Source organism: Stigmatopora argus, chromosome 14 (assembly GCF_051989625.1).
Source record: "Stigmatopora argus isolate UIUO_Sarg chromosome 14, RoL_Sarg_1.0, whole genome shotgun sequence".
In the NCBI taxonomy this organism is placed as follows: domain Eukaryota; kingdom Metazoa; phylum Chordata; class Actinopteri; order Syngnathiformes; family Syngnathidae; genus Stigmatopora; species Stigmatopora argus.
In genome coordinates, this window is record NC_135400.1 from 14,830,488 (window position 1) to 14,853,392 (window position 22,905).

General features: G+C 42.0%; 1 protein-coding gene across 1 annotated transcript in view; it reads right to left on the reverse strand.

The window, feature by feature from the left end:
* The window catches only part of LOC144088314 (3',5'-cyclic-AMP phosphodiesterase 4A-like), a 56,011-nt gene that overhangs the window by 22,249 nt on the left and 10,857 nt on the right, over positions 1–22,905 (reverse strand). The window contains exons 2-4 of the mRNA XM_077618647.1: positions 1,780–1,968; positions 335–371; positions 179–249 (exon numbers count right to left, since the gene is read on the reverse strand). Of these exons, the coding sequence (XP_077474773.1) occupies positions 179–249; positions 335–371; positions 1,780–1,968 (297 nt within the window). The remainder of the gene's footprint in view (positions 1–178; positions 250–334; positions 372–1,779; positions 1,969–22,905) is intronic.

Genomic DNA, 22,905 nt, shown 5'->3' on the forward strand with positions numbered 1-22,905 from the left:
ATTGATGCGAATCACAGTTTGCTTGAAATAATGAAACTGCGAGGCGGGAGGTAATTTCAGGACACTGCTGTGTGATTACAGAACGCCGATAATTCTGATGCATTGTTGTTTTTCATCATATTGATGTGAATTTTGAGTCTGATTTTCCCTGTCGTGATTAAAGTCGGTGAAAACTGACTTGTTTGTGGGGGTGGTGACGTTGGCGAGGATGGTGAAGTTGCTTCTTACAGATCGGAGACTGGCCAGCACCTAAAAAAATAGGATGAAAGGCAGATTAGGATTAGGATCAGGATACAAATTGTAGACATTTATTTGTTGGTAAAAAAAAACCCACCTGAGCGAAAGGGGTGACGATCATGTCTTCGGCATGCCTGCGAATGGGGAGAAAGAAGTTGGTCAAAAAAAAGTTGTGTGTGGCATTGCTGGATGATCAAAGCATTTAATAATCCTCCAATCAGATTGCAATGATGACACTGAACACAATATGCCGAGCTGCTCAAAATCTGGAGATGTCCTCATTAGATATTATCCAAATATTCTATTTTGCCAATACCCTGATCCCATCCCTGTGTTTTCCCAGAATGAAAAGTAAGGGGAAAATATTGCTAGCGTTAGCAGACAAAGGTTTTTGTACTTCATATCCGATGCACGTTTACTATCTTTGGTTTTGAAAGAGAATGCTAGTGTAGAGCTTTGATTGACAGGAGCGGCAAAAAGCACGATGATGCTGGTAACACACGTGATAAAACGGTCAGATGACCAAATTTGATATTCCAAAAATAGCAAAATTGGGATTTCCTACAAAAGGGCCAATTTATCAATGAATCACGGGCTCCAAATTCTCCCAATGCTTTTTTTTTTAGCCTCTTAACTTCGACGTAGCCATCGATGGTGATAGACGTTCAACCCATTCGCATACCTGGCAACCCCGGCCAATTGCTCCCCTTATTAATGATTGCTATTTCCCTTATTAAGCAAAAAAAATCATATTTACTCACATAGGGGCGCACTTAAAAGTCTAAAAATTTCCCCCAAAGTGGACAGGGTGCCCAATTGGTCGGTGTACTAAATTCAAGATTCTGTAGATGTTGCTGTATGACGCTCACAGCTTGACTTTCTGGGTACATCGCTTGCTGACGCGCTATATTTACATTGTGAAAAGGGGAAATAGCATGCGCATATCAATGTTGGTCGACGATGACGTTTTCGTCTGTTACCGGTGACCGAGACGATCCGGATTAGAGACGAAAAGGGTCAAACTAGAACGGTTTTACAAAAAAAACGGACTTAAAAAAAATCCCATCCAAAAGTTGTTATACGGCGTACAGCACGTGTCAAAGTGGCGGCCCAGGGGCCAAATCTGGCCCGCCGCATCATTTTGTGTGGCCCGGGAAAGTAAATCATGAATGCCGACTTTCTGTTTTAGGATCAAATTAAAATGAAGAGTATAGATGTACATTAAATTTCCTGATTTTCCCCCTTTTAAATCAATCATTGTAATTTTTTAATCCATTTTTTTCTGTGATTTTAGTTCAAAAATCATTTTGTAAAATCTAAAAATATATAAAAAAGCTAAAATAAACATTGTTTTAGATCTATAAAAAACTGAATATTCAGGGATTTTAATCCAGTTCTTTTAATCCATTTATTAAAAAAAAAATCTAAATATTATATCTAAAATGGTCCGGCCCACGTAGGGTCTGACACCCTTGGCATACACGATTTGAAATAATCAAAAAACGTATCAAATAAAGGGAAAAAAAACACATCAGTGCTTACCCCTCACTGTTGACGGAGGAGTTTCGTGACATGGTTTTGGGCGACGTGTCATAGTCCGAATCGGATCGGTAGAGGAAGGACTCCCTCCGCTGGCTCTGGGGGAAGGAAGGGTGAAGCACCAAGCCGCCGGGACTCGCCTGCGAATCCATGGGACTCCGTCCCGGAGACGGGCCATTCTCCGAATCGAAGCTGAGGAAACACAACGCAAATGTTATTGTGTGCAATCCATACATTGTCATAACCCCCCCCCCCGTTTGATAGCCACGACAAGATACGACATGATTAAGTGTCACTCCATCTTCATTTGAATGTGTTAGAGTAGAAAAAACGTGACAGGCGAAGCGTGCGGCTGGAAATGACGCCTCGCTGGCACATTATGCTTGCAAACAAAATTACGTGCATAAATCCTGCTTCATAAACTCCGACTCTTTGTGTTCCCCAGACACGTCCTTGGGGTCCAAATGCATCTTAAAAATCATCTTTTCAGAGCGATGATACACATTCATAAGTATTTGAACATCACTCTAGATCTCATCTCATACAAAGCAATAAATTTAAAAAAAAAATGGAAGTGGAAATCAATACAAAAAGGGCCTGCAGTCCAAACTGGCATGCAAAAAGTGCAAGTATCAATCATTAACAAAAAAATGGATACAACCAAAGTGCACGATTAGCTTGTTGGATTTAAAAAAATAAAAAAAGACTACTTTTGAATTGAGTTAACTTTCTGTAAATGCCCACATTCATCTGTTCAGCTTTTTGTGCAACTTACTTTTCAATAAACATCCTGGTTTGTTTTGAATCCGTATACTTTAGAAGCTCGCACTTTATCACATTGTTTACATTTCACCATCATGAGACCGAGATGCCATCTAACACTTGCTCAACTGAGCCTCGCCATTGCGGGCCTAAAAACAGGATGTTCTCAGAGGGAAGTCAACGCATTTTGAGTGTCACCAAAAGTCCGAAACAGTACGCATGCACACTTACGGAAATACCTGGACTGTATTTTTGTGTCTCCTTGACATTTTTTTGCCATCTTTTAATAATTCGTACTTTTGTTTTTACGTATTTTCTTGCATCTCTGAGTATTATTTAATGTTTTTTTGGTTGATTCTATATTTTGTCTAGTTGAATCATTTATGCTAGTTGACCATGGAAGGTTGCATTCAGGGCACCTTGTAAATGAAGGTGAATGTGTTCTCTTTCTATGCAAACTATAACAAGGGATTGAAATATAGACTAAAATTGTTAGAAAGTTTTGGAGGTCAAATAATTTATCTTTCATGTCACAATGCAGTTCATATTTGTGGTGAAATTTGACTCCAAAACCAATAATCTTAAACTTTTTGAGTACAAAAGTTAAATTGCGGATAGACCATAATAATAATAATTATCTGAGCACCATTGATTGACATGAACTCTCAGTTCATTTTTCATCCAGTCAAGTGCCTTGATGAATCTTTTTGCTGTGAATACTTTTTTTAATTTAAAAAAAAGCCTATATATTTGCTATAAAAAATGACCTTTTACCTTTGACTAATTAATTTTGGCGAATGATTCAAAAAGTCCATTTCTAGTGCAATGAATTAAAGACAGTGGGTTGACTTTGGCCCATTTTGACCCTTGAAAACTCCACCCAAATTCCCCAGATCCCAAAATGTACCTGCAGTAACACTGCGACGAGCGCCGTCGCTCCCGAATGCTCCGGTTGAGTTTCAGACGTCGGAACAACGCGGAGCCTCCGGGTCCGCGAGAATACTCGCCCGGCGACAGCGGCGAAGTCAGCGGTGCAACCGGCGGGGGAGGCCCCTCCGAACCGTCCCATAACGTCAGCTGCCTGATCAACCTCTTCGGGACCCTGTCCGCCTTAGCTCCCGCTTGAAAATCCTCCATCTCCACCAGCGAGCGCTCCAAACTACCTGAGCCTCGACTTGCAAAGCGTCAACTCCAACAACAAGGCCCCGAGGCTCAATCTCCGCCGCATGCCAGCCCAGTCAAAGTGCACCGACGGGGGGGGCCGGGGTCCTCGGGCCTGCGACGCTTAAAATCCTTCCCCTCTTTACTTTGTTGTCGGGATTTCCACGAGTCTCCTTAATCCGTGCTGGCGTCCGGGTCGCTCGGGGTCTGGCAACCGGTTTAAAGGAGCCAAGGCAAAACTTGATATTTCAACACCTGGCAACCTCCCCTGAACTCGGCCCTCCCCGTCTTTAGGTAAGATGAGATCCTTCTTCTCCCTCATTAATGGACTTGACGCCCTTCAAACGAATAAATCTGCGAGTGGCTTCGTCTCCCCCGTCTCTCCCCCGTCTCCCCCCCCCCCCCCCCCCCGTCTCACCTCCCTTCCTCTGGGCCCCGAGAGCATGCGCTTTCACTGTCCTTATCTCGCGTCTCGCAGTTGCTCTGCAGTAACAGGAAAGCTGATCAGTAACAGACCACAGGCAACACAACAACACTCAAAGTGTGTGTGTGTGTGTGTGTAAAAGTGTGTGTTTTTTTTGCGCAATGAGGATTAGCAAGAGAGAAAGCCACCCTGAAAGAACAAAAAGTGAGGAAAGTTTGGAAGGCGGCACGCTTGACTCAGCGAGCTAATGTTTACATATTCCACTAAAGGCGCTGCGGCCAAAACAATTGGGTGTTTTGACACCAACAACCTCGCTCGCACGGATCAACCTTTTGTCGGGAAAAAGACGCCGACTTCATCATCATCTCCGGCAAGCGACAATTAGACCATGAAATGGGGTTTTCTGCCAAGGTGCAAAGTGGTCGAGCGTGTCTAATTGGGCGATGACATCGGAGATGGGAATATTCCGCCGCCTCGGAGGGTCATACCTGTCAACCTCTGCCGATAACTGCCCTTATAAATGATTATGATTCCCCTTACAAACCCCCCAAAAACCTTACAAACACCGTACGACTCGTGTACGAGTCGTACGGTGTTTGTAAGGTTTTTGGGGGGTTTGTAAGGGGAATCATAATCATTTATAAGGGCAGTTATCGGCAGAGGTTGACAGGTATGGAGGGTGGACTTTTTTTTTTTGGGCCCTTGCGTTCAAATGCGGGATTTTTTTCAACGGGTTTTACCAGAAAGCTGCTGAGCTGTTATTTGTTACGTCAATAACGGGAGCCCACGTTGATTGTTATCGACAACATTGCGGTCATACTTTGCCCGTATGCCATTTGGAGATGACGTTGGTAGGGTTGGCGGATTTGGTCGGGGGCGGGGAAACGAGTTGGTAGCGGTTCTAGAGGAAATTGTGCGTGCAGTTAAACTTTCGCAACTTTGGCGTCTGTTTGATTTCTTAAATTGATATAGTAAATTGCTTTTTTTGAGAGGTTCAGATTGATACACATTGCTACTATTTGATTCATTTAATCATTTCATGGTGCAATTCATTTGATCGTGATGTTTAAAAAGATCTACATGGTTTATTTTATTCCCCTAATTCACATGTGTCAAAGTGGCGGCCCGGGGGCCAAATCTGGCCCGCCGCATCATTTTGTGTGGCCCGGGAAAGTAAATGATGAGCGCCGACTTTCTGTTTTAGGATCAAATTAAAATGAAGAGTATAGATGTATATTAAATTTCCTGATTTTCCCCCTTTTAAATCAATAATTGTCATTTTTTAATCCGTTTTTCTGTGTTTTTAGTTCAAAATTCATTTTGTATAATCTAAAAATATACTAAAAAAAGCTAAAATAAACATTGTTTTAGATCTATAAAAAACGGAATATTCAGGGCTTTTAATCCAGTTCTTTTAATCCATTTATTAAAAAAAAAAATCTAAATATTATATCTAAAATGGTCCGGCAGACGTGAAATCAAGTTGACGTTAAAGCGGCCCGCGAACCAACCCGCGTCTGACACCCCTGCCCTAATCCAACAATTGCACATCAAATGGCTGCATTTTTTTGAATTGCCGAAATGTCACTTGCCTACAAAGGGTTAAAGGTCATAAGGTCAACCATTAAATCACTATCCACTGGAGTGACCAGGGTGAAAAAAAAATTCTCGATTTTTTGGGGGGACAAGTTTGCTAACAAAATGACACTCCGACATAACTTTGGGATGTGACTCTTGGGCTGAAAGTGTCTGAGGTGAGAGTTTACTCTCCATTTCCCACATTCATGGGAACTGGTGCTTGTTGGGGAATGGCAATGCTCTTTTGCAAGCAGAGTTTATTCAATTAGGGAGTGCAAAAAAGACGGAAACGTCAGGCTGCGCCACTGCGTTTCTTTCTCTCCGCACACGTTCATGCCTCAAAGAGGAGACGGTGGATTAGGTGTCATTAATACGGCAGTCTTCAAAGGGCTTGAGAGCACCGAGTCAATGCGGCGATTAGTTTGATTAAAGCTCCATCACAGAAAGGGGCCGCAGGGGGATTTACATACATCTTCACCCTTTGATGACCCCTGCCCTGGCCTCCCAGTTGTTTTTTTTGGTCTTGCCATTGATTATTCATGATGAGGAAGCAAGTCTGTGCCACATCAGCGTTTTGCCAAAAGTCCGGTCAGCTCCTGTCGCCGAGCGTTACCAAGCTATCAATCAGAAAAAGATCAACTTACCCCAAAATGGATGAAAAGATGTTGCGTTTTTCCGTGGTGGGATTTCCCGATAAGATTGAAAAACTCGGAGAAAACAACATGCCTGAAACTAAAGAAAACAGCGATGGTCAAATGCTCGTTAGGCAAACCATCATTGTACAGCCGACTTTCTGTTTTAGGATCAAATTCAAATGAAGAGTATAGATGTATATTAAATTTCCTGATTTTCCCCCTTTTAAATCAATAATTGTCATTTTTTAATCATTTTTTTCTGTGTTTTTAGTTCAAAAATCCTTTTGTAAAATCTAAAAATATATATAAAAAAGGTAAAATAAACATTGTTTTAGATCTATAAAAAACTGAATATTCAGGGCTTTTAATCCATTTATTAAAAAAAATCTAAATATTATATCTAAAGCGCCCCGCGAACCAACCTGAGTCTGAAACCTTGTCATACGGGATGCCGTTAAAAGTCAAATTCAGTTTTTATCAGCATTGAATGACGGCAAGTTGCATTTTTGGCTTTTACTCAATTTATTTGTATTACAGTGGTACCTCGAGATACGAGCTTAATCCGTTCCGGGACTGAGCTCGTATGACAAGTTACTCGTAACTCGAGGTAAAGTTTCCCATTGAAATGAATGGGAAACAATTTAATTCGTTCCAACTCTCTGAAAAAAACACCAGAAACAGGATATTGGATTGAAAAAAAATGTTTTATTTCTTATAATTCGCCATATATTGACAAAGTAATAAATAACGAGTGGTTTAATAGAAATAAAGTGTTTAATCTAACTAAAATTGGCCGGATTTCGCCGAGGGGAGAGGGGCTTTGTTTTTTTTTTTCCTCCACACAAGGCACTCGTAAACAGAACAAACACTCCACCCTCACGTTCGCTATCGATGGGCTGTTTGCTGTCGTACTATTCCCTTCAAAATATTCCGAAAATGATGCACACAAATGTCCTCACAATCGGAGAACGCACGACCACTTGCCAACGAGCAGCAAGCAGTCTTATCAGCGATCGCCCCGCTGCTCATCTTCTTCTTCTTCTTCTTCTTCTTTTTCACCTCAGGCGCCTGAGGATTACCCTCAGCAGCGCTAGGGCTGCCACTGGAACACGGATAAGTTCATCCAGGGAGTTGCCCAAGCCGCGATGGTAGCGTTCGGTCATTAAGTCCGGACAGCGGAGCCATAAGTGTTCAGACGACTCTGTTTCCTCGTCGCACAGGCGGCAGCGATCCGAGTCGGATTTCTCATGGGAGCTACAGGAGCGCTGGCTAGCGGCTCCTTTTAGCTTGTAGCATCTGTGTTCGCGTCCCATCGAACGGCGCCTATGATAGAGTTGCTACCGGGGATACTTTTGCGAGCACGAGTATACTTCATTACCCAGAAAGCCCTCTTTTCACCGCGCATGCGCGTTGTGCGTTTCCTGGTCTGAATAGCTCATCCGGTGCTCGTAAATATTGTTATACACGAAAGATATGCCAAAAAAAATGCCATGGCAACCTGGCTTGGTCGCATCACGAAACTTTGACCGCATCACGGGCGAATTATTCGATCGAAATTTCCCCCGTAAGACGAGCATTCCGTATGACGAACGGTCGTATGACGAGGTACCACTGTACTGGTGTTTAAAATCTAAATGAAAAAGTTTCGCTATAGTAAGTAAAAGTTTGATTTTGCTCAAATTAGAGGCTGTCTATTCAAAAGAACCAAGTTATGCAGACAATGTGTTAAATCTGATTTGGCTCAGAATAAGTTGATAAAATAACCGAATTAGAACATGAAAAACAATGGTGTCATCATATTTCAGTGCCAAACTTTTGTATATTTGCTTACTAATAGCGCATTCATGTGAGCAAAAAAAAAGATTTCTTCTTCTAGCAACTGTCTCAAGAAAATGAATTGAGGGAAATTCTAGGTTTAACTGGCAACCTGCCGTGCGTAATACAGCAAACGTTTCTACAGGCCAACGCTAACGGGCACTGTTTTGACAAGGCTGGCATTCCTTTGCAAAAACATTTCTGTGCAAATGAATTTGATGGGCGTGGGGCAAGCCTTGCCTCCGGCGGCTCCGCTCGCACCTTTCCTCGCCGCTCCCTTCAGATTCCCCATTTAATATTAAACCCGACTGCGTACGCGGCCCGGGAACGACCATTTCCTGCCCCCGCTTCGTCTTCTACCAATCCGGCGCAGATGCTTATTTGCGGCGATCCCCCTCCCACCCGCGAGCCATGCCTCGCCCAGGCATTTAGCACCTGTCTGATGGCAACGAGTGCGGGGGAGTATAGTAAAGAGCGATCAAAAAGAGGGCGGCATCCCCGTTGGCTTGATTGTACTACATAATGACGGGGCTGAATCATCTTGCGCGCTGGCCATTGAGCACGCAAGGCGCTTTTATTCCGCAACGACTCCCCGGGCTTTCGGAACTGACGCATCGCCAGCGGCCGCTTTTGCCTCGACTTGCCCTTTTTGTGCTGCTCGAGCAATGAGGGAGGCGCGCTTCCGTTGGCATTTACAGTGCGATGCACAGGAAGGAGAAGCTGCACGGTAGGGGGGGGGGTGAGTTGCTGTAGGCGAGACACGAGTCGGGGCGAGGCCGGGCGTTGGCTTAATGGAGCAAAGGCATCGAACATGGGCGTGACCGGACGTTTGGTCGCCGGACGTTTGGTCGCCGGACGTTTGGTCGCCGGACGTTTGGTCGCCTGGAAGGTTATTGATAATTACCATTTAAAATTGTTGCTCAAATTCCCTAAATACAAACTGTGAATTATTATTTTGTCCTACTTAATGCCCTATGAATTATTAGGCTAAAGAAAAGCTCCAAATTTCCCGTACTTATTGTGTTTTGTTGGAGAACTTGTTAAGACCCTGACTGACGTCCCTTCCAAAGGAGAAAACTCATGTACATACACACTCTTATACACACATGTCCGCTCAGTGAAACTGCTCAGGGCCATTGTTGGCTTTGATTGATGCGTAGACTGTGTTGTTTTACCTTGTTTGGTACTCGGACGTTTGGTCGCCGGACGTTTGGCCGCCAAACGTCCGGCGACCAAACGTCCGAGTACCAAACAAGGTAAAACAACACAGCCTACGCATCAATCAAAGCCAACAATGGCCCTGAGCAGTTTCACTGAGCGGACGTGTGAGTGTATTAGAGTTTGTATGTACATGCGTTGTCCCTTTAAGAAGCTACGTCCGTCAGGGTCTTAACAAGTTCTCCAACAAAACACAATAAAAGTACGGGAAATTTGCAGCTTTTCTTTAGCCTAATAATTAATAGGACATTAAGTATGACAAAATAATAATTCACAATTTGTATTTAGGGAATTTGAGCAACAATTTTAAATGGTAATTATCAATAACCTTCCGGGCGACCAAAACGTCCGGCGACCAAACGTCCGAGTACCGAACATGGGACAGTGGGGCGTAAGCACTTGGCAAGGGAGTCTGGGAAGTGCGCCAGTGAACTAGTGATTTAATGTTGGTGGGTAGACATCTTAAGAGGAGGCAATTCATTTATTTAATGGGCAGAAACGCTGGGCCGACATCTCCCCAGAACCTTTTGGCAATCCAATCAAAGCTGCCCGCTTCCGGGAATTGTTTTCAAACACGATTTTGCCGGCGTTAGGCGGCGGCGTTCATTGCGTTTTGGAGTTCGAAAAGTGCTCTTTAAATAGATTCTAAGTGGACGAGGGAAGTTTATTATTGAGACGTCTCGGTCTGATGGAGATGAGACCAGACAAGGAGATATCTTGAAATACAAAAACGCTCATATCTCATTCTTGTCCATAGAAATCAATGGGAATGATATTAGTCTGCTGTCATTTCAAGGAGGGAAAATAGCGATCTGCATTCATCGATTTGGGCAAAAAAAAATCCACAATATTGACATTAAACAATCAAATTACAAAGAATGGAAGCATTTTTATCGCATTGATGTGCTCGTATGGTCAGCACCAACATTAATAATAATAATAATAATAATCGGACATAGGCTTTGTCATCATCATTGACTTGACAAAAGCTCAACAAAATTGCTCTATACGGAAGATAAAGACCATATAGAGGTCATTTCAGGCGGCCCGACAGCTGCGTGGTTAGCGCATCGACCTCACAGTTCTGGGGTCCTGGGTTAGAATCCAGGTTGGTCCACCTGTGTGGAGTTTGTATGTCCTCCCCAGGCCTGTGTGGGTTTCCTCCGGGTACTCCGGTTTCCTCCCACATTCCAAAGACATGCATGGTAGGCTATTTGGACACTCTAAATTGCCCCTAGGTATGAGAGTCAACGTGAATGGTTGTGTCTTCTCGCGCCCTGATTCGGGCTCCAGCACCCCCTGCAACCCTTGAAAAAAAAATTGCAATAGAACATCGAATATAGAACAGCTCTGTTTTAATTATGTTAGCTTCTGGGAATAACAGAAACGGTATGGCAGGCGATCGCGCAAAAAAACGCAGCCGACCTGGACGCATCATAAGATTGCAAAAAATAAATAAAAAATAGAAAAAAGCGTAACGGAGGATTAAGACAGATAATCCTCCCCCAGCTGGATGGCGACTGGAGCACAGAGGGACGGTCAGCGAATTGACAAAACGGCAGGTGTCGGCCATGAGCTGACACCTGCTCCATTCCACGCAAAATGGCTTTATTTGATGTGCTAACCAGAGGGGATTATGGGAAGGCTGAAAACGGCTGGCAGACAGCCGCCACCTAACATCCTTTAAATCTATTAATGCTCGCTCAACTCCACCTGGATTTGGCAGTCCAGATGAGACACTCTTTTTTTGCACAATTGTCTTTTCATTTGAGGAAATTGCCCTGAAACCCCCTTGGGGTTTGGGGGACCACCTCCACTCACTAGTAAGATTTACAACCTTTTATACGGATGCTAAATGGTCGGGCCGTCATGGCCACTGAAGGAATTTTGCCAATTCAATTTTCATATTTTCGCATATTCTCCACCCTGGGGGGAGATCCGATCCAATGGTACGCTGAGTAAGACTGACTCAATTAAATCTTCATGCAACTTTAGTGCACGAATTAAAATTTAATTGTACTTAAACTACAAAAGTTTCACATTACATGCACAAAAAACAACGGTTTCTTTTCAAATATTTAGGAACAAAGTCACCATTTAAGTCAAGTCTGTCACCCTCAACAAAAAATGAAAACATACGCCCTTTTTTCAGAAGATTTTAGCCAGCGACGCAAATCTTTCAAAAACACTGACGGACCTAAATGCCCAATCCATTTCGGCAGGGACCTCGGCAGCAATCATTCGTCGTCAATAGGCGGCCCTTAATTGTCTTTCTGACTCTATACCTGTCAACTTGCATTTGATACGTTTTTTTGATCATTTCAAATTCTATACGCCGCATAACAACTTTTGTACAGGATTTTTTTTTAAGTACGTTTTTTTTAAACCAATCTGGTTTTACCCATTTCGGCTCAAATCCGGATCGTCTCGTTGTAGCAGTGGAAAACGTCATGCTAATATTGTCATGCTTTAAGCATGATCTTTCTTTTCACTATATAAATATAGCACAGTCAAGCTGTCAGAGTCTACAGAATCTTGAATTTAGTGCAAACTGATTGGGCACCCTGTCCACTTTAGAGAAAAGACTTTTAAGTGCGCCCTATGTGTGTAAATATGTACCATGTTGCATTTGTACTGTTTTTTACTGCTTAAAAGGGGAATAGCAATCATTAGGGGAGCAATTGGCCAAGGTTGCCAGGTATGTGACTGTCACATTTTTAGAGATGTGTTTTTCAGTTTTCAGTAGCGTCACATATACATCTACACTAAATCCCACTTGAGGCTTAAAGAGAGCAGCTAGAAGTGGGATGAGATAGCAGTCATCTTGACGTCAAGAGTTTCCTGTCACCAAGATGACGAACGTGCTATAACGGACTGAAGTTCCGGACTCTGCGTTGCGGCTGTTCCCCACAAAAAAAGGCCCTACAGTCACGGTTTTCAACATTAAAATGATGGATGTGACCGTTCCGATGTCGTCAAATGGTTTTGTCCGCCATTATTTGTCACTTATGAAGGATTAACGTTTCTCCGTGAGTCAGTGTATAATGAAACACGGGTCGCAACCACGTGAAGCGCCGCGGGCGACAGACATCCACTTCCCGACGACATGACCGACTTTCGCTGGTAGTGGAGTAATGGAAAAGGTCGCTGGTGGCACGCCTTCATCCTTTATGTGTTTGTCGCCCACGGTACGCCGCCGCCGTCGTCACGGAGTAGGTAAGTGGCAACGAACGGCGACGTGAGCGTTTGAGCGCTCGGCTCGGCGGCTGCCAACGTGGCTTTTTGGTTGACGGGTCACGAGGACAGATGGCTTCGAGAAACGCTGCCGAATAAATTACGTCAAACGAAGACCTGGGGGACGTGATGACAGAGCCAAAAAAAAGTGGCCACATCCGTCCAGGTTTTCTGGACTGGCTGTCCAATCCCAGCAGTGAGACACGGAAAGGCACAGCTGTCCTCAAATTGTTTGCAAATACGGGAACAAAACGACGGCCACCATTAGAATTGCTCATTTCATATATATGTACATATATATACAGACTAGAGAGGGCATTATTTAGTTTTACTAATTCATAATCAGTAGGGTTTTGGTTGGAGGGAAGGGTAAAAAAACGACACCACTGATTGAGACATGAACGCGCATAAACGGAAATATCTGATGTCTGAAGTGGCACTTTTACGGTCGCAATTTAATCAGGTTTCATTTATCAACCCAATAACAAATCAGAGGATTTACAACATGTACTTATGTGTGAATATAATAATAATAAATGGACACAGCGACCGATCCTTGCTCCCAAATTATGGTCCCACTTACTCCTATATCACCCCTCCACAAAAATGGAACATTTGGATTGAATTGGGGTACGTTTGTAGTTGTATTTACTACAAAATGTCAACGTTAGCATTTTTTTTGCCTAAAAACTGACTCTGAAAGGCTAAAGTAGCAAAGCTTTTCAACATTCACAGCTTTCCAAACCATAACCTGAGATGACTTGACTTGACATTTTAAAATAAATTTCTGCAAGCAAGCCCCCCCCATTCTTTTCTCTATATATGCATGGCAAAGCACAAAGCAGTCAAGGGGCGTCGCCGTCGTCAAAAAAGGTCAACTCGCTACTCGGCTTTTCGGCGCGGCAGCTGTCGAACGTTCTTTAAAATGTCACGTCTTGTTTCCGAGGGGCCGTTTGACGGACGCCGTGCTACCTGACGGCGCCTTGAAAATCCCCCTTCGCCGCTCCAACTTTGAACTGAATATTGTTTTAATTAAAAGGTGCTCGCGTTGAACAAAGACGTGCGCTCATTGTTAAAAAGGACATTTAGAAGTCGTGATTCCCCACCTCCCCGCCGTGTTTACACCTGCCATTGGGAATTCCCAAGGAGTCTCCATATGTTTAACGAGCATGTCTTTCCCCTCCCCGTCTTGGAAACAGATTGTCTGACACGCCTTTGTAGTTCCCCAGCGCTCGCACGCCGGAAAATCACATGCTTAGCGACACGATGTGTTCATCCATCAATTTTTTTTTCCATGTGAAAATATTCTTTGCATGGTTTAGGATGGGTGGAGATTAAAATTAGAAGAAAGAAGGACATTGATATCAAATCAGATATATTGGGATTGCTTCTAACCCCTCCCAGGTAAATGGATTGGACGTCTATGACTGTAAATGGCAGCTAATGAGTCACAAAACAAAGAGAAAAATTTCCAGAGCAAAGCACAAACAAATATGTCCTTTTGCTTATTTTTTTTATTTTACTCTAATTTATTTTTGGAAGATTTTTGAAGATTATTTTCATTTTGAATCATTTCTATTTTCTTACTCCTTTTATTTTAATTTATTCTACTCAAACTTATTTTTGGAAGATTTTTAAAGATTATTTTAATTTAGAATCATTTCTATTTTCTTACTCCTTTTTAAAAAAAAAATTACCCCAACTTATTTTTGGAAGACTTTTTAAAGATTATATTCATTTAGAATCATTTCTATTTCCTTACTCCTTTTTTAAAAATATATTATTTAATTATTTTGCATTTACAATTTAAAGAATTAGTTTTTTTTCCAAAAATGAATCCTCCAATTCCTTCATTTTACTTAAAAATAATTTATATATAATTTTCAAAAATTTCCCATCCCAAAATAGACACGGGCAACACTAATCCTTCAATTGGATGTAGAAACTAACTAACTAACTGCTCCCACGGGCCGCAATAAGCCTTTGTCTTCTACGAATTTCATAATAAAATGTCCAAATTCCATCACCAAAGGGTAATGAGCCACTTTTTTTTTTAGCTGGGCTATCCAGTCTCCCTCGAAAGCGTCAAAGCGCACTTCCCAGCGAGCCAATTACGACCGGCGGCGTGCCGACGCGTGAAGCTGAACGAGTCGAAGGGAGGTGGACGTCTGACTTCCAGCGCCCACGAGCCCGTGCGTATTTTAAGCAGAAGGTGACTCCCTCTCTGCGGGCTTTTTCCTTTCTGAGAAAAGAAGGGAAAAAGACGAAGACACGAGCCCAGAGAGAGGAGAGACGAGTGTGACTCATCAAGTGTGACTCGGCTCCTCATCTACTTCCAGAGTAGCAATAATAGACTAAAGCGATCGGGTTAGATTCCCATCTCGCGTACTGTAGATGGAATCATTCATTGCCGTCTTTGTACAATAGCTAGCGCAGGGGTGGCTAACAAGTTAAGCCACAAAGAGCAAAATGTTCAACTGTGAGAGTCAAAGAGCCACACTCATACAAAAACACACATTTAAAACCATAAGATTCACCATAATACTTTCTTCCCCTTACAAAACAAAGAAATAGAGAATTTATAATTAGTTTTTAATGGGGCCTGATGAATTTGAGTGTGTTTTAAGAGAAGAAAAATAAGAGAAACACGAAATGGGGCAAAGAGCAGCCCGCATTCCTTCTGGCCAGGAGCCGCACGTGGCTCGAGAGCCACATGTTGGCCACCCAGATGGTGGTGGTGTGTGCCGCAGATGAAAAAAGCTTGGGAAACACTGGACTAGACCAATCAACGAGTTAATAAACTCCAAAATGTAGACCGTTTAGCCGTGAGCCGCTAAAAGTTGATGTCTGCGGACCCTGATGCAAAAATAAGGCATGTCATGTTTTTAATCGCATAACTTTATGACTTCAATCTCCTAATATTACACACACAAAAATGTTGTGCTCACACAGACTTTACGTGGCCAAAAGTTGATGCCCTAGAAACCAGGACCATTTTAGATATAATATTTAGATTATTTTTTTTAATGGATTAAAAGAACTGGATTAATAGCCTTTAATAACTAAAAACACAGAAAAAAATGATAAAAAAATTACAACTATTGATTTAAAAGGGGGAAAATCAGAAAATGTAATATACATCTATACTCTTCATTGTAATTTGAAAGTCGGCACTCATGATTTACTTTCCCGAGCCACACAAAATGATGCGGTGGGCCAGATTTGGACCCCGGACCGCCACTTTGAGACGTGTGTTTGATTAAAAAAAGGCAACAAAATGACTGTTTCACAATTTGAATCCTAATACAATCTATAATGTAACATTCTACAGATCACCATCTGAATCGCCATCAAGAGGAAATTGAAAGGAAAGGACCGCTTATCCTCACTAGGTTCTCGGGGTCCAAATCCGTTGGCGACCAATCGCAGGAGTAAACAACAATTCACACTCTCTCAGAGACAATTTGATACGTTCAATCAAGCATGTTTTGGAGACGCCGGAGTAAGTTTTCAATCTTCAGATCCTCTTTCCTAATCGGAATTTCCGCCACATTGAATCCAATCGAGGCCCTAATGAAGCAGCCTTTGCATCAAATTTGTCACAAAGACAACGGGTCGAGCGTTACTCAAAAAACAAGGGCTAATTATAGGGACGCCGCACGCAAATAAGCCTTGGCCGGCACGCGGCCTTGCGAGGAGGAAAGCGTTCAAGGTTGATTTGACAGCGAAAACACTCCACTTAAAGCGTCACCCCGCAACTGTCCTCTCATTTGGGCCAATCAAAAAGCGTGTCTGCCGGTCGCCCGCTAGCGTGTCTAGTATTTGGACGGCGAGTTGATCGCCAAACCCCACGGACAGCGTAAATAACCTAAGTAACCCATGAGTGAACCCCCTTATAGGGCACGCGTTCAACTCATTTGGTTTGCCATTGATTGGCGACAAAATGATGCTTGTCAGCCCTTTCGCTCTAATTGGATTGGACATGTTAATGACCAGGGATGTCACGATCACATGTTGTCACCTGATTTTGAGGTGTTCTAATATCGAGTCCTGATCTGAAATCTCAGAAATGCATTAAGAAAAAAAAACATTCAAATGTCTTTTTTCTCCAATTTGAACAAAGCCATACGAATATTATAGTGAGATAAACAGTTATTAGTACAGTGACACCTATTGTACTAATAACTCTTTATCTCACTATAATGTTCGTGTTATATAATGTTAATGAATTGAAAAAAAAAATCACAAAAATAATGCAAGCTGTCAGGCTCTTTAACAAAAAAATGGCTGTGTTAACACTTATCGTATGTATACATGTACATCTATGTGTATGTATGTATATATACATTTATAAATAGGTATGTATGTGTATGTATGCGTGTATATATATATATACATATATAACATGCTTATTTATTTATATGTTTATTCATGTATTTATTTACTAACTTACTTATTACCTATCTATTTATGTCTAAAATGTCTTTTTCTGTGTCTGTATTCTCACCCTCTTGCTACTGTGACAACGAAATTTTCCGAATACGGGATGAATAAAGTTATCCAATCTAATCCAATAACTAAATTGATATCTAATATAAAGTTTATGGACCAGTGGAACGTTTGCTTCCACTCAAAATGATTTGGTCGTTTGTTGCCATCAACGGTAGCCAATGAGTTAATACTAAAAATGAATAATTACATTACAAAAGCAGATCTTTTTTTGATTACTAATGAGACATCTTTATGAAACATAATGAAATTCCAATTGAAAAAAAAATATGCGACTGTTCTTTTCAAATTGAATTAATTTTCCTTCTAATTAAACATGGATGAGACAAAAAAAATAATGACATTAAAGTCGCGATTACCCATTGGCAAATAAGTAACACAATTGAACCGATATGAACGCCTCAAACCCCAAAATGTCCATAAACGTGGATCAAAAATGTCCCCAATAAAGGATGAAAAGCCTTCCATCATCATAATTCTCCATTTTCTCCATAATGCTACTAAATTCCCGGTGAATGCTTCATTGCAATCATCTTGTTTTTCTGTTTAGAATTAATAGGAGCGCCTAATTACTCTCCTTCTTAGCCTCCCCTGAGATGAAATGTAGCAATTAGCATGCCGTACACCGCTATTAGCGTACAATTCCCGTAAGCGGAGAATCCCATTAGGGGAAGTCGACCGACAACAGCGATTGGCTGCTTGTTAAAGTGTAAAAGCATCCTGACGTTGGTCCCTTGACTCGTGCTGTCTGTCCCCATCGCTCGCCTTAATAGCCTCCCTTTTCCTTTTCTTTTCTCTCAAAGGCAAAAAAAAAAAACATTCCATAATTCAAACGTGCCTCTTCTGTTTCCACTTGGCGCGAGCTCGCGCCAGACGCGGGCCGTCTGCCGTCCGAGGCGTCTGGAAAAAACGGCCGCGCCAAATGAGGCAGGGAAATGTTTAAATCAAAGTGAAAGGTGTATTTTTTTAAATGATTTTTTAAGCCGGGCGCTCGTCTGTTTTTGCTTGGAGGAGTGGCTTAGGAAGTAGACCGTGACCCCCGAGATACGGGGGGATTTTCTCCACCATGTGTGCGTGTTTTAAATCGCGAATATTCGTCGATGGGGGTTGAACAGATTTGCTCTTTTTGACTTTTTTTACCCATTTGCATCACCGTCTAAGCTATCATTACATAATACATATATCTATACTGACTATATTAGTCTTTTATCTCATTTTGTGTCTATTTCGTGGAACATGCTTATTTATGTATTTATTATCTATTCTATTTAGGTCTATCATTTTTTTTCTGTCTATTGTTTTTGGTGCAACACGCTTTTTTGCCGCTAACGTTTACAGTTGGGAAAAAAATGCCTGTTATGGGGAGGGGAGAAAAAAGATTGATCTAACTTGAATATTTTAGAAATCAAAAAAGTTTTTGATTTTTTTTCCACCTGAATTTGACACAAAAAAGTCTAAGTTAAAGGTATTCGCAGGCCACAAAAATGTAAAATGAGACTCAATAAAAACGGAAATAAGGACTACTTGCTGCTTTTAACCGATTTGAATACTGGATATTGGCAGGGTAGAAAAATTTTAACCCAAAAAGTGCGGAAAGTGACCACCAAACACCCTCAAATTAACAATGTATTGCCCTAAAGTCAACTATTTGCCATTGACAACAATAGAAACAATCCATTGAAAAATGGTGATGACCGGCAAACAACACGCATCTTTCAGGGCCATTGACGTCCAATCCAGTTCCAAAATGGCAACCAACAAGTTAACCAGGAAATGATCCAAAAAAGCTCCCTAAATGAATATGACGTGACCAAAAAATGGACACAAAGCAAAACATTGCCACCCAATTTTTAAAGCAGCTGGCTTGTTTCCGACTGTTAATGTCAATTCAAGAAGAAAGATGGAGCCGTCTTTTTCACCAAAACATCGAGCGCTAATGCACAGCAACGGTGGAGCGGTGGCTCGTTTCCGCACACACGCACACAAACCCGCACAAACACACACAATAGCTGCCACATCCAATGAGTGTTTGACTATTGCTCTTTTAGCGGCAGCAACAGATGGTCCCGTGCAAAGCGGCGTTGGAACATCACAAAGGGCGGCGGCGCTTTTAGATGCGTGACGGGGACAAACGCTTTGACATGTGCTCGGCCGATGAAGTTCGGGAAATCGCTCATGTTTGGGCCAAACGTGGAGGAAATGTGTTGGATTTTGGCAGGACTCGCATATTTTTGCACCTGATTAAGATATCCATTTCCTGTCGATAGTTGAGGAAGGGAAAAAAATCACATCCAAATGTCCTTTACCCAAATTTGAACAAAGATAACTCAACAAACTACAGTCATACCTCTACTTACAAATGCCTCTAAGTACGAACGTTTCAGGTTACAAAATTTTATATATGCAAATGAGTGACTCGAGATACGAAAAACATCCAAGTTACGAAATACCCCAAAAAGTAAAAGCATTTCCTAATCCGTTATTTTATTTTGAATTCCCCTTATTAAACTATTAAAAACTGTACTAATGCAACATGGAACATATTTTCACACACATACGGGGCACACGGAAAAGTCTAAAATGTACTACAAAGTGGACGGCTTTCGGCCGTGGTAGAACCACGCCTTCTGGCGGACAAACATGGGTATTACATCTATAACGGCCACGGATGGAGATATTTTAGCGGCGCAGGGCATATTTTCATATGCTTTATTTATTTGAAGACATTAATAAATCATTTCTTTATCATTTTCTCTCATTTTGTGTGTTTCCTAACATCTTTCATACAAAATTGGGACACTGACAAATTTTAAGCAGGAGTGTCAGACTCGGGTTGGTTGGCGGGCCGCTTTCACGTCAACTTGATTTCAAGTGGGCCGGACCATTTTAGATATAATATTTAGATTTTTTTAATAAATGGATTAAAAGCCTTGAATATTCAGTTTTTTTATAGATCTAAAACAATGTTTATTTTAGCTTTTTTATATATATTTTTAGATTTTACAAAATGGTTTTTGAACTAAAAACACAGAAAAAATGGATTAAAAAATTAAAATTATTGATTTAAAAGGGGGAAAATCAGGAAATTTAATATACATCTATACTCTTCATTTTAATTTGATCCTACCAAAGCCGCCACTTTGACAGTTGGAGAATTTACTTATAAAGTACACCTCTACTTACGAAATTTTCAAGTTATAAAAAAGTCTTGGAACCCATTAATTTCGTAAGTAGAGGTACGACTGGTAGTTTAAAAAAAGTTCAGTTTAAATATGTTGTTTGACATATAAATATGCTTAAGCGTCCAATGTGATGAACTGAATTGAAATAAACTTTTTTTTTGCTAAAACTTCTACATTGACGGTTACAGACATCAAATCCATTTCAACTTCCAGCAAGCGCGATTTCACTGCCATTCACAGCTGCAGACGTCCAATCCCATTCGACTGGAGGCTACTATCGAGGGAACAATGAACTCGGGAAGATCAGAGAAGTGTTTCGCACTAAAAATATCTTACAAAAAAATCAAAAAAACAAAAAGCCAACTGTGGACACCCAGCGACTAGAGGCGCTAAAGTGAAAAGGGATCTGAATGAAAGAGCAAGAAGCGAGACTGGTTCTGTTAATCTCATTACACTGCCAGCCCCGAGGCTCCTTCGGCCCTATTTATAGCAGCCTGACAGAGAAAAGGAAGGCGGGCTGGCCTTCGTATGCACGCCGCCATCGCCACCATCGCCGCCATCGCCGCCATCGCCGCCGCCGCCGTTGCTTTTACAAGCCAATGAGCAGGCGAAAAAGACCCCCAAAATGGCCAGACAAGGCCTCGCTAACCGGGGCTTCCCACGAGTTAGCGTCCGTCCGTCTTCGAGAGTCGAGACACGACGTGAAATTTTCAAGGATGGGGACTTTTGAGTGGTCACCTTGGCGAAAAAAAGCGAAAAAAAAAGAAGAAGAAACGCTGCACGCGCTTGGAAAGGACTCAATTTTGATCCTCTCACAACAACAAAAGCCCTCATTTCCCACAAGTAATCACACAATCAGCCCGGGGACACACACTTGTGCACACGACAGAACGTGAACACACACACACACACACCCATGTGCACACGCACACACACACGAACGCTAGCGGAACGAGAAGAAAAACTCAGACGGGGAGAGTTAATTACCTTCACCAAGATGATTCTGTTTTCAAAAGCGTGGGTTTGTTTATGTAACACTTCCTGTTTTTGTTTTGTCCTTGCTGTTGTTTTAAAAGACAGCTAGTATTGATTTAGTTCCTTTATAGTATTTATAAGTGAAAGGTAATGAAGTCAGATTATCTTTTTTGTAAATTCTTGTTTAAAATTTCAAAATAAGTCAGAAAATGTTATTTCTTTGTCGGGATGAAGTTAACAAAACATGCCTATTTGGAATTAGATAGTTGTAATGGAGTATGTTCCGTTTATTTTTATTTTTTTTACATTATTTTCAATGAAATTGGCCGTTGTAATACAGGGAAAAAATATTTAACAATGAAAAATAAACGTATCTAGTCAATAAATCCTGTACATGTTTAAATGATGTTAACTCACTCAATGCCATTGGCAGAGATGGACCAATCGAACGATCGCTGCTAGCTTCCCAATCAAAACGGATTGGACGTCTATCGCCGTCAATTGCGGTGAAACAAGATCCCTCCATGCCGAGCTAAATTTGTATTTAAAAAGAGCAAATGACCAGCAAAAAGAACAAAAAAGTCAAGAAACTCACAACCAAGATATTTCAATTCATCACATTGGATCATTATTTGATATGTCTATAGTATAAAAGTATGTATATAAAACAAAATACTCAAATTCCACACCATTTCCCACATTGATTTTAATATAACATCCGCTTTTGACCTCAGTCCGTCTGCTTGGCGAGCTCCTTCTGGCGCTAAACGCAACGTAGGCTGAAATGAAGCTTCATGTGCGGGCCATACTCAAAGATTGCTTTCAAAATTCCCTGCCAGCCAATAAAAATCTGGCAGCCGGCCCTAGTTGGTTTGCTCTGGCGGCTAAAACAGAATGAAGTCAACCGCCAGTGGGCTCGGCGTCCAAAAAAGGTCGCCGCCATCTGAAATCCAAATTCGCCGCCGCGAAATTGACATAGCAAGCTGCGTATTTTTTCGCTAGCAAAGGTTGATGTACTCTTCATGCTCCAATCGCTCCCAGATGCTCCGTCGCAGGAAGCTTTAGCCGCGAGCAGCGGTGACGTTCGGGCCTTCTTCCTCCTCCTCTTCCTCCTCCTCCTCCTCCCCAGTATCATCATTTCCTCCTACACGTTTCCACTTGTGCTTATTTGCGCATCATCTCCCGCCACGTCGGCGATATGTTCCATCTCAGAGCACCGTGTGACGGTGAAAATGAAGAATGCGGCGCCCGTGTCGGACGGCCCGCCTCACCCCGTCGCTTCCCATTTGCCAATTGTCGCCAAATTGCTATTGTCAAATGTGCACGGTGTTAAATCGCTACCTGTCCAATAGTGTCGGTCAAAATGGAACATGGTTGCCTCTGACGAGGGAATCGAACGAGCTCGGGGGCGTTCGGTTCGCCGACAAAAGGAAACTGACCTTAAAGGAGTTCTAAAAGAATAAATAATAGAATCGGAGCGCCCAGTGAACAAATCGGACAAAGCGTGATTGGATTGGGCCGCGCTGGCGTAAGGGAGGTCTGCCGCTATCGGCGCCATCTGTGGCTAATCTTTGAAGAGCTCATTTTGGGCGCCGGAGCGTGTACGGCTCAAGGCGTCCTCGCAAAATGGAAGACC